At 55.6% G+C, this 10,746-nt stretch overlaps 1 protein-coding gene across 1 annotated transcript in view; it reads right to left on the bottom strand.

The window, feature by feature from the left end:
- ARHGAP4 (Rho GTPase activating protein 4) overlaps positions 1 to 10,746 on the bottom strand; it is a 21,281-nt gene that overhangs the window by 2,080 nt on the left and 8,455 nt on the right. The window contains exons 6-22 of the mRNA XM_040626945.1: positions 10,239 to 10,367; positions 9,936 to 10,157; positions 5,271 to 5,372; positions 4,929 to 5,120; positions 4,753 to 4,837; positions 4,482 to 4,509; positions 4,164 to 4,266; positions 3,244 to 3,304; positions 3,072 to 3,149; positions 2,855 to 2,989; positions 2,647 to 2,752; positions 2,324 to 2,557; positions 2,169 to 2,242; positions 1,897 to 2,080; positions 1,629 to 1,721; positions 1,242 to 1,356; positions 94 to 341 (exon numbers count right to left, since the gene is read on the bottom strand). Of these exons, the coding sequence (XP_040482879.1) occupies positions 111 to 341; positions 1,242 to 1,356; positions 1,629 to 1,721; positions 1,897 to 2,080; positions 2,169 to 2,242; positions 2,324 to 2,557; positions 2,647 to 2,752; positions 2,855 to 2,989; positions 3,072 to 3,149; positions 3,244 to 3,304; positions 4,164 to 4,266; positions 4,482 to 4,509; positions 4,753 to 4,837; positions 4,929 to 5,120; positions 5,271 to 5,372; positions 9,936 to 10,157; positions 10,239 to 10,367 (2,172 nt within the window). The 3' untranslated portion in view covers positions 94 to 110. The remainder of the gene's footprint in view (positions 1 to 93; positions 342 to 1,241; positions 1,357 to 1,628; positions 1,722 to 1,896; positions 2,081 to 2,168; positions 2,243 to 2,323; positions 2,558 to 2,646; positions 2,753 to 2,854; positions 2,990 to 3,071; positions 3,150 to 3,243; positions 3,305 to 4,163; positions 4,267 to 4,481; positions 4,510 to 4,752; positions 4,838 to 4,928; positions 5,121 to 5,270; positions 5,373 to 9,935; positions 10,158 to 10,238; positions 10,368 to 10,746) is intronic.

The raw sequence follows: 10,746 nt of genomic DNA, 5'->3' as shown, positions 1-10,746 counted from the left end.
GCTGTCTCCTCCTCTGCGAAGGGGGCAAGAGCAGGACCCCGGCGCTGGCTGCACAGGGCCAGGGAGAAGCCAAAGGTGGCCACCTGGGGCGGGGTGGGGCTGGCAGACCCTCAGTGCTTAAGGGGTGAGTCCAGGCTCTGGGGATGGGACGCCGAGGGCGACGCCGGGACCCCGGAGCCCCGGGAGAAGCCTTTATTTCTGCCGAGGCGGCCGCAGGCTGGAGGCTTCAGGCCGCAGAGCCCGGGGCCAGGGGAGCTGGTGGACGCTGGCCCGAGGCCTTGGCGGGCGGAGGTCTTCCCCAAGAGCTCCTTAAACACGGAGTCCATGGTCTGCGCCACAGCCTAGAGGTGAGAAGACAGACGGAGGGCATCTGATGAGAGCCTCCCCCAACCTACCCAGCCCTTTCTTCCAGCCCCAGGTCAGGGTGTCGCCACCTGAGCCAGGAGTGGGGCCTTGCTCCCTCTGCTGCCCAAGCGCCCACTTGAACTCTTTCTCATTCCAAAACCTAAGTCCTTCGCCACCTTCCTGTCACCACGCCCTCCTCTCCATTGGCCCCAAGGCTGCCGCCCCTCCTTCCCTGCCTGGTTTCCCTCCTGCCACTTTTGGTGTGGCTGTCAAAGCCTCCTCTGGGGACAGCAATAGATCTAAGGTGAGGACTCCTTTGGCTGAGTCCCAGATCCCCCCTCTTCTCATACTTACTCCCTGGCTGGGATCACAGCCACCCCACACTGTCCCCGGGGCTTCTATCTTAGCCCACCGGGGCTCACAGGCAGACCGCAAGTGGACGTGCTAGGCCCATGAGAGCAGGGAGCCGGGTCTCCCCAGCCGGCCACCCACTCCATCTGTCCATCTCTTCCATCGGTCCCTTTCATCCTCCTTGGCCACCAAGTGCCTGCTAGGTCACTACCTATCACTTATCCTGGCTCTAGATGCCATGCCTGCCCGGGAGTCCCACTTGCCACTTCCCACTCAAGAGCCAAACGTGAAACCCATGTGCGTAAGCCTCCATGTCCCCCTCCACCCTGCTTTTGGGCTCGTCCTTCCCCTCTGGGCTCACACCCTTGTCGGCCTGTCCCTCACTGGGCTGGGCTCAGCCAGCTGGTCTGAGGCCAGGAAGGGCAGACTCGAACCTCGGGAGGAAAGAGTTTGGTTCCTAGGGGAGGCAGAGAACCCCCAAGCGGGGTGCCCCCTGTGCCCCGCCCCCCACCACTATCTGCCACACAGCCAGTCCCAGCTCTCACCTTGTCTACCTCCACATATCGCTCCGGGGAGGTGGGGACCAAGCAGTGCCGTCTGTGCCCAGAGGGACCCCCGGGTATGCCCAGAGAGGCCTCAAGTGGGGTGCATGGCTCTGGCCTGCAGGATATAGACAGGGCATGGCCAAGGGAGGGGGAACAGCAAGGCTGGCCCAGTGGATCTGTTCTGTCCTCCTTTGGCGTCCCTCACCTGGACAACTCTCCCCCAACTGGGCCCCTCTCCATGTGGCCAAAGCCAGACCCCAGCCCCTTCTGACCTGGCCCAGCACCTGCTGCCTGGGACAGGCTTGGTTCCCCAACAGCAGTGCTCAGGCCGAGGTGCTCAGGCCACCAAAATGAGTCTTCCCAAGGAACCATCTTTCCCTCGCTCACCGATGGATGAATTCCATGGCCAGGAGGACTTCTGGACTGCTCACCAGCTCCCCTGCAGCCTGCGGCCCCTGGCCCACCGTGTGCTTCTCTGCACTAGAGTCAGAGAGATGGCCCGTTGAAAGCCCTCATTCCCAGGGCAGGCTCTGGGGGCTGGTGGGCTCAGGGCTGGCCAGAAGTGGTCTGGGCTGCCCCGGGCCTAGGAAAGCTAGGACTCGGGGCAGGGGAGGGGCCCAACACCTGGGTGGCGATGGAGAAGTTGCAAACTCACCCGCCAGGCAGCGTGATGTACTTGTGGGGGATGAGTCCCCAGGCACCCGCACACTCGCCCCGCCACCAGTCGCCCGAGGCCCGCTCGTGCAGCCGCAGCACGTCCCCGCGCTGAAAGCTCAGCTCCTGGGCTGTGCGGCCCGTGTAGGCAAAGCAGGCCACGGCCTCCACAACCCCCTCCAGGTCTGGGGAGAAAAGGAGGTCTGAGCTGGGAGGCGGAAGGGGCACCCAGGGCAGGGACAGGATCGGGTCCTCCTTCTCTTCCCCCCTCACCATCCTCCTGGGCCGGGGTCCCAGCTTCCAGCTCTGGCTCGTTCTCCCCGACCAGGCCCTCCAGCTGGGCATCCCTGAGGTCAGAGCAAGGCATCTGAGTAGATAAGGGGGATCCCCTCTGCTGGACCCTCCCCCCACACACACAAAGGGCATACCCCAGGCAGCTGGAGGAGGGCGGTGCCATGCACTTCTCATAGATGGGGCCGGGCAGCAGGGTCAGCGGTGGGAAGACCCGCGAGGGCTGCACGATGAGAGTCTGCACCAGCTGGTTCACCCGGCCCTGCAAGGCCACCGGGTCCTGCCCGGCAGGCACGGGCAGCAGTGTCGGCCCAAAGCACACAGCCAGGTTGTAGGGGTCCATCATGTTCTCGTCGCTGTACTGAGCCAGGCTGGGGGCACACGCAGGTCACGGGCAGGGACCGTCCCGCCTGCTGTCCCCCCCCTCGTCAGCCCTTCTCGTCCCCCAGAAAGCACTCACTGGTTGAGGAAGGTGAAGAGGTAGCGCAGGACCACCAGCACTGCAGCGGGCAGCTGGCCCAGGAGGCGGCTGACGTGCTCCACCCGCTCGGCCATCGCCTCCAGCTCTGTGGCCCAGGCCACCCCCCGGGGAGAGAAGCACAGGAGTGAGGCCCTGGAGACAGGAAGTGGCCTCTCCCGCCCCGGCCGGCCTCAGGCCCTGGCCTCACCTGCAGAGGCCAGCAGCTCTCTGAACAGGTCCGGTGGGAAGAGCGGGGGGTCCAGGCTCCGGAAGTAGAGCTTCAGCACCCCTGCCACTGAGTCCAGGTCGTGGGCCGTGCAGCCTTCCACCAGTGGGTCCTCCCCTGAGGGTGACACGGGGCACAGGAGGCCGGTCACAGCGGCTCCGGCTGCCCCCCGCGCCTACCCCATCCTGCCTGTCCCTACCTCTCTCAAAAGCGTCACGGATCTCGGAGACCCGGGGCTGGGCCCCCGACACGCGGAAGATGCCCTCGTGCTGCAGGCCTGGGGGGGGGATGAGCCGAGGTGCTGAGGCCCCTGTCACCTCCTCGAGGGTCAGGGGCCAGGTGGGCAGCAGGAGGGCCCAGGTCTTGCTTACCATGCAGGTTGATGAAGCGAACACAGCTCTCCACCACCAGGGGCACGGGCTGGCCTGAGCTCTAGGGACAGAGAGGGTGCTCACTTCACTGTCCCTCCTTGTCACTGGCTCCCTTATACTTCTTTTAACAAGCCGCGATGGTTATTGGCAATGAGGCCTGGCATGTGGTTGGTGAGATTCGCTCCCGGGCACCTTACACCGTTTGCTGTTTAACTGCAATCCACTTTTGTGTGTTGACCTCAAACCCACTGACATTGTCGAACTCAAATTTGTTCATTTAAATAGTCGATTGGCTCTTTTGAATACATACATACAAGCACATCATTAAAAAGTCTAGCGCTATTTCTTCTTTTCAGACCCTTCTTTCTTCCCTTACTTTGCCGTCTAGGACCCCCAGTAGCACGCTAGCCAGAGCGGGGTTTGTGGGCTCCACTTCTCACATGCTCCTGCCTGAGGCTTTCGGTAGATGCGTGGGTTTTTGTTTTGGTGTTTTTATGGTTTTTTGTTTGTGTGTTTGTTTTTAAAGTTTTTATTTATTTATTTATTTAAGAGAGACAGAGAGCATGAGCAGGCGGTAAGAGGCAGGGAGAGGGAGAAGAAGACTCCCCACTGAGCAGGGAACCCGACGTCAGGCTGGATCCCAGGACCTGGGGACCACGACCTGAGCCGAAGGCAGACACTTCACCGACTGAGCCACCCAGGCGCCCCTGGGTAGATGCCTGCTACTAGTTAAGGATGTTCCCTTAAATTGGTGGAGGCCTGACAAAGTCCCGTCGGGGAAGGGACAGTTGACCAGTTGTCAGCAATGGAGGACACTGGAGTCACAGGCAGCTGGGCCACAGAAATGGCCCCAGGCTGGAGAGAAACCAAAATGCAGGGGAGGGCCTTCACTCCATTGGAGCATGAGGCCAAGCCAGTACCTGGATAAACTTCTCCATGTCTCCCCCAAAGAGTTTCTGGTTATACTGGGAGCTGGGGCGGGGGTGGCGGCTCTTCTGCTGTTTCCTCTGTGTGTACTGGGTCCTGTAGGGAGCGGAAACCGGCTCTGAGGGGAGGGGACATGGAGAATAGGATGTCCCACCCACTAGCCCAGCCAAACAGGGCCCTAGAGCCCATGAGTTAGTCTAGAACCCACTGGACAAAGTGGGAAATTGAAGTCACAGAACGATGAGCAGCAGAGCTGGGCCCCAAGGAGAGGGGAGGTGGGGACATGGCAGAACCCACTCCTCAGAACTCACCAAGACACCTCCCGCTCCTCCTTGTCACCTGGGGGTAGAAAACATTGGTGCGTTTTTCAGCCCAGGAGGTCCTCGATGCACCGCAGAAAGAAAGGCTAGCAGGATAGGGGCCAGGACCCTTGCTGGGTGCTTTCCAGCCTGCCAACTAACCTCTCTGGGCAGAGAGGAACATGGGCTGGGTGGGGGCCCCAGGCAAGAGAGCTGAGGGCAGGTGCCGCTCCTGGGCCTGGGGGTGGGGAGGAAGCAGCTCAGGGCCAGAAGTGGGGCCCACCTCGCTGAATGGCCTCCTGCAGTTTCTCATGCTTGGCCTGCAGCTTGGCAAGGATGCTTCGTCCACTCAAGTATTCCTGGAGCTTCTAGGAAGCCCGAAGAAGAGCCCAACGTTTTAATCCCAGCTCTGGGCCCTCCCCGTGCCCGGTCCCTGCCCCCCAGCCACCCCCTCCCCACCATGACGTAGAAGGTCTCAGTGTCCTGCTGCTGGCCTCGCCTCCGGCCAGCCTGTCGAGCGCCTGGATCCGAGCTGGCGGACTTGAGAGACTCGGTGGAGGGGCTGGCTTGGAGGGAGTCAAGCACATCCCCCTCTTCTGATGCCACCACCTCCAGCAGGGCCTGCAGTGTGGCCTTCAGAGTCTTGCTCACCTTGGGAGGGGACAGCACCAGGGCAGGAAGAAATGGGGCACGAGTGAGGGACAGGAAATCCAAGTCAGAAGGAAGAGGGAGGGGAGGCCATGGCCACCTGGCCCCATGTTTCCAGGTCTGTGTCCCCACCCTGAGCCAGGGCACTCATACCTCCTCCGTCTCGATGGTCTGTCGGTCCAGGCGGCTCTGGATATTCTGGGCTCTGGGCAGAATCTCATCCCGCAGCTCCATCTCCACCCGGATCTCAGCCACCTGGGCAGGGCAGCGTGCAAGGGACTGAGGGCTGAGCCGGGGGGCACAAAGCTCAGGCGTGGGAGTGGGCTGGGCAGTGGGCAGCAAGGCCTCTGGGCATGAGGGCAGCATGCACGTTTCCAACGCCTCGGCAGCTGCTGTCCAGGACCCCCAGTGCTGGACACATAACACACCCGGTTCTCCCCAAGAGAAAGGAGCTCGTACGTGCCCACGGACCCTTGCATACATTCACAGCAGCACTACCCTTAACAGCCCAAAGGTGGAAGCGAGCCCGCTGTCTATCAGCTGATGAATGGAAAAGCAAGTGTGGGACATCCATACAATGGACTGTTGTTCAGCCACGAAAAGGAATGGCGTCCTGGCTGATCCATGCCACATGTAGATGAACCTAGAAGACATCCTGCTCCATGAAAGAAGCCAGACACAAAAGGCACATATATCATATGATTCCATCTACATGAAATGTCCAGGAAAGGTGAATCCACAGACACAGAAAGCAGATGAGTTGGTGCTGGGGCGGGGGGGGGAGCGAGTGACTGCTTCCTGGGTCCAGGGTTTCTTTTTGGGGGTGAATGTGCTTTGCAACGAGAGAGTGGTGATGGTTACATAACTCAGCGAATATTCTAAAACCCATTGAATTGTACAGTTGAAATGGGTGAATTATATGGTATGTGATTCACACCTTAATAAAGCAGTTGATTATTTTGTAAAACATGGTCAGGAGGGCTGAGGTCTGAGACAGAAGAGGAGGGCCTAGCTAGAAAAACTGCTCACTCGGGGCGCCTGGGTGGCGCAGTCGTTAAAAGCGTCTGCCTTCGGCTCAGGGCGTGATCCTGGCGATCCGGGATCGAGTCCCACATCAGGCTCTTCCGCTGTGAGCCTGCTTCTTCCTCTCCCACTCCCCCTGCTGTGTTCCCTCTCTCGCTGGCTGTCTCTCTGTCACATAAATAAATAAAATCTTTAAAAAAAAAAAAAAAAAAAGAAAAACTGCTCACTCTAATCAAGCAGAAATAGATTCCCTGTGGCAAAATGCAAGTGGCTTGCATTTTGTGGGCAGAGTGGGGGAAGGGAGTAGAAGGCTTTAGGAAGAGAAGAATTCTTTTTTTTTAAGATTTTATTTGTTTATTTGTCAGAGTGAGAGAGAACACAAGCAGGGGTAGCAGCAGGCAGAGGGAGAAGCAGGCTCCCCATTGAGCAGGGAGCCTGATGTGGGACTCGATCCCAGGACCCCGGGATCATGACCTGAGCCGAAGGCAGACACTTAACCCACTGAGCATCCCATGGAAGAGAAGAATTCTTCTCCTTTGAACATTTAAGCATGCACAGAACTCTGACACTGACATCAAGTGAAAATTGGGAGTGAAGACTTCGCTTATCCATGGCAGGCTCAACACGCCCTGCTCTCTGTCCTCTGCAAGCCCCACTGGAAAGGGGCGCATGAAGGCCTAGGTCACAGGGACGCCAGGTGGAGGAGGGGGCGAGGCCAGCACTGGAGATGCCACCAGAGCAGCAGAAACGCCACCAGACTGAGGCGGCAGGCGTCTGGCAGGCGCAGGAGGTGCAGAAACCAGGACCGGCTAAAGTCTGTCCAGGAAACAATACCGTGGCCCCTCCAACAATTACACCTACACTCATCATAGGAGCCAGCAGTGCCACTGTGAAAGTAGGGGCTCCAAGAAAGATTTGCACACTCGTGTTCCCAGCAACCAAAAGCAGGAAGCAATCCAAGTATCTTTCAAGGGATAAATGGATAAGCAAAACGTGCTCTGTCCATACAGTGGAATGTTCGAGGACACTATGCTGAGCGACACCAGCAAACCACAACAGACAAATACAGTATGAGTCCATTCACATGAGTGATCTAGAGTAGTCTAGATCTACATTCAGAGAGACAGAAAGCAGGACGGTGGGTGCTGGGGGTGGGGGGAGGAGGAGCGAGTGTCTAACGCGGACAGAGTTTCAGTTTGGGAAGATGGAAAAGTTCTGGAGACGGAGGGTGGTGATGGCTACACAACAGTGTGAATGTGCTTAAAGCCATTGAACTCACACTTAAAAATGGTTAAAATGGGGGCACCCGGCTGGCTCAGTCAGTAGTGCATGCGACTCTTGGCCTTGGGGTCGTGAGTTCGAGCCCCACGTTGGCTACAGAAATTACTAAAAAAAAAAAAAAAAAAAAAAACCCATATATTATAGTTTAAATAGTTAAAATGGTAAATCTCCTGTATGTTTTACCAGAATTATAAAAAAGATCTCTCCAGGCCCTAGGAAACATTAACATCTGAAAACCCTCCTCCAAACCCATACAATTAGCAGAAAACTAGGGATTTAGCCTCTGGAAAGGATAAATCAGAGGGATTCTGGACTTAGGGACACTACTCACAGCTAAAGAAGGGGACAAAACTTCCTACTGATGACAAAGAAAAAAGCAGCCGCTGCCATCTGGAGCTGCCCAGATGGGACTTGGTGTTATCCTACTGAACATAAGGAATGTCACAGAGCATCAGCATCAGACAAGGTCACTCTGTGACCATGAGAGGTGACAATAAAAACAAGAACACCTTGTAATCACATCTGAGTGCAGACAAAAACAAGAACTTTGTCCAAGCCACAAAAATAACCAAACCTCCCTGTTCAGGCAAATAGGAGTGTCTGCTGCTTTAGGCTCCCTTCATGTCCACCCCCCACCTCCTGCCTTCTAGATAAGATTTATGAAGACATCCAATCAGAGTTACCCCTGTTTCCTGACAGTATCTAGGCCAGAGCCAGAGCTGAGCCCTTCCCCCAAATCCCGTAACCTCAGCCCAGGTCCTACTAGCACCCTCTTACCAGGACACCCCAGGCTTCCCACCATGGGGGTCTCCCTGAAAGCAATGGTCTGAGTCCCTGAGGGGAAGCCCCCTGCTGACGAGCCGTGCTCATGCACATCAGATATCTCATCTAATCTACCTCTCAGCGCCTCCTCTTAAATGTGACCTGATGGCCAAGAATTGCCAGTCATTTGAGGAAAGCTCTAAAATGAAAGAGAAAGACGAAAGCGAGCTTTTTTTTTTTTTTTAACTGCAAAAAAACCCAGAGAAAAGGCAGGGAGCAGAGGAAAATGTCAAGAAAACAAAAACAAACATTTCAGAATGATTTAAGAAAATATGATGTCCACGAAACAAGAACAAAGGATTATTTTAAATAGGAGTTTGGAAAACAAAACAGAACTCTTAGAAACAAAAACTACGAAAGTAAATTTTTAAAAAATGTCAACAAGGGGTTGAAAAAGATAGTTGAAGAAATCTCTTAAGAAAGCAGAACTATAAGGTATAGAGGTGGGAGAAGAGGAAAGAGAACAGACAAGAAAATTAGGGAATCAACCCATGAGGTCCAACATCCAATTACAAGAATTCCTGAAAGCGAGAGAAAAGAAAACAGGGGGAGGAAATGATCAAAGGAATAATACGAGCCCAAAACCTAAGGCCACAGCATTCTAAACCAACAGTGCCCACCGGTTTGCCCAGCACCGTGAAGGAAAAAGGATCCCCAGGGAGCATCATCACAAAATTTTACCAGGTGGGAAAGAGACTCCTAGAAACTTTAGGGAGACAAGTCGCAGGTCACACACAAAGAATCAGAAATCAGAAGGGCTTTGTACTGCCCACCGACAATGCTGAAAGCCTGGAGTGATGCCTTTAACAGTCAAAAGAGAAACTTATTTTCAATTCTAAATTCTATATCCAGCTAAACTACCAACCAATTTCAAGGCTAGAATAAGGGCATTTTCAGAAAAGCGAAGTCACAGACTGCCTGGGGTGGTGAATGGGCTGTGGCAGGGCTGTGGAAGGAAGTCAGTTGAAAAGCAACTAGCAGCCCACACTGCAATTTGAACACAGGGAGGGGAGCACCAGAAACAGCAGCCAGAAGACTGGGAAGTGGCTGTTTCTGGGGAGTGGAATTGGGAACAGAAAGGGTGAATCAGAAAACTGCCACGGGCCATTGTAAGCCTTGAGTAACATTTGACTTTTTCAACTATGACTCGGATCAAAATACAGATTAAAAAGCTAAAAGCTCCATGTAATCCCTGTCCATTCACAATGCCCATTTGGACAAACTGGTAAAGGGAAAAAAACAGCTCAGGGACATGTAAAAAGATGCTAGCTATATTCTACTGCTTGTATGGTTTACTAACCTTCAGCTTGGCATTATGAAATGTCTAAAACATGCAGAACATTTGGACTTAGAATATTCAGACAGCTAGATACCCACCTACTCCCTGGCATCCACCTGGTGATATTTTTGCTGTGTTTGCTGTGGTGGGGAGGCATGCATTCACTGCTGAATTGCAGAAGTGAGCTGCAGAAGTTTGCTTGCTTCAAATGCAAGTGGTGAAACTTCTAGTGAGCCTCATTTGCCTTGAGGCCATTGAATGAGGGTCTGAGAAATTGGCTGCAGTTCAGGAGTTTCAACTCCTTAGCAAAGTGGGATTTATTTGACATAACCACTGTTACAGTGAAGACTAGAGAACACAAAGCCCTTTGCATCCATGCCTGGGGCATTGGGGGCAGGGGCAGTGACCCTCACCTCGTCTCCCTCATGGGGGTGGTAGTCAAAACGCTGTGGGGGACAGAAGGCGGCTGCATGCACCTCCAGCACCTTGGCCTTGTCCCCTGGAGGATCTAGGGAGTCCACGGCCTCTTCCAGGCTGCCCAGGCCCTGCATCTGGGAGGCTTGCGTGCGGCTTTCAGCAGCCGTGTAGCTGCGGAGCACCTGCCCCAGGGCTAAGTGGAACCCTGTGTCGCAGCACTGGGAGGAGGCAGGCACATGGCTCAGGTGGGCCCCAGGGCCTGGGCCCCCCACCTCCCGGCCTGCCCTCCCAGTACTCACATCCATGAGATCCAAGACGTCACGTAAGTAGTAGTTGCCGACAGCAGCGTTGACACTGGCCAGGCTGAGCAGGTACTCGTTGCGTGCCTTTGTGCACTTGAGTTTGTGCTCCAAGAACTTGGCCTGACGCTGCTCAAGGCCACACAAGTACACCAGGGTCACCTACTGGACCAGCCGGCCAGCCCCTATCTCAGGCCTTCCATGGAATCTCCACGTCCACACTCCCCTCCCCATGTGGACATCTGCACCAGGTATCCCACAGGCCCCTCAAAGCACATGGCCCAGAACTCCCAGTGTCTTCCCTTGCCCCACTCTGCCCCACCCTGCCACGCACCAACCCTCCCATCACGGGCCAGCAACCCCTGTTCTGCCTCAGCTCCTCCTGGCTTGGTACCTTCCCAACCTCTCAGGGGCCACCTCAAACATTCTCACCGTACACATCACCCAATCACCTGTCCTATGTGTCCTCTTGCCCCTCTGAGACCTGACAGCATTGTGTGAGGCGGGG

The sequence above is a fragment of the Ursus maritimus genome (genome assembly GCF_017311325.1).
Source record: "Ursus maritimus isolate PB19 chromosome X unlocalized genomic scaffold, ASM1731132v1 scaffold_X1, whole genome shotgun sequence".
Classification (NCBI taxonomy): domain Eukaryota; kingdom Metazoa; phylum Chordata; class Mammalia; order Carnivora; family Ursidae; genus Ursus; species Ursus maritimus.
This window is presented reverse-complemented; position numbering and strand designations above follow the sequence as displayed.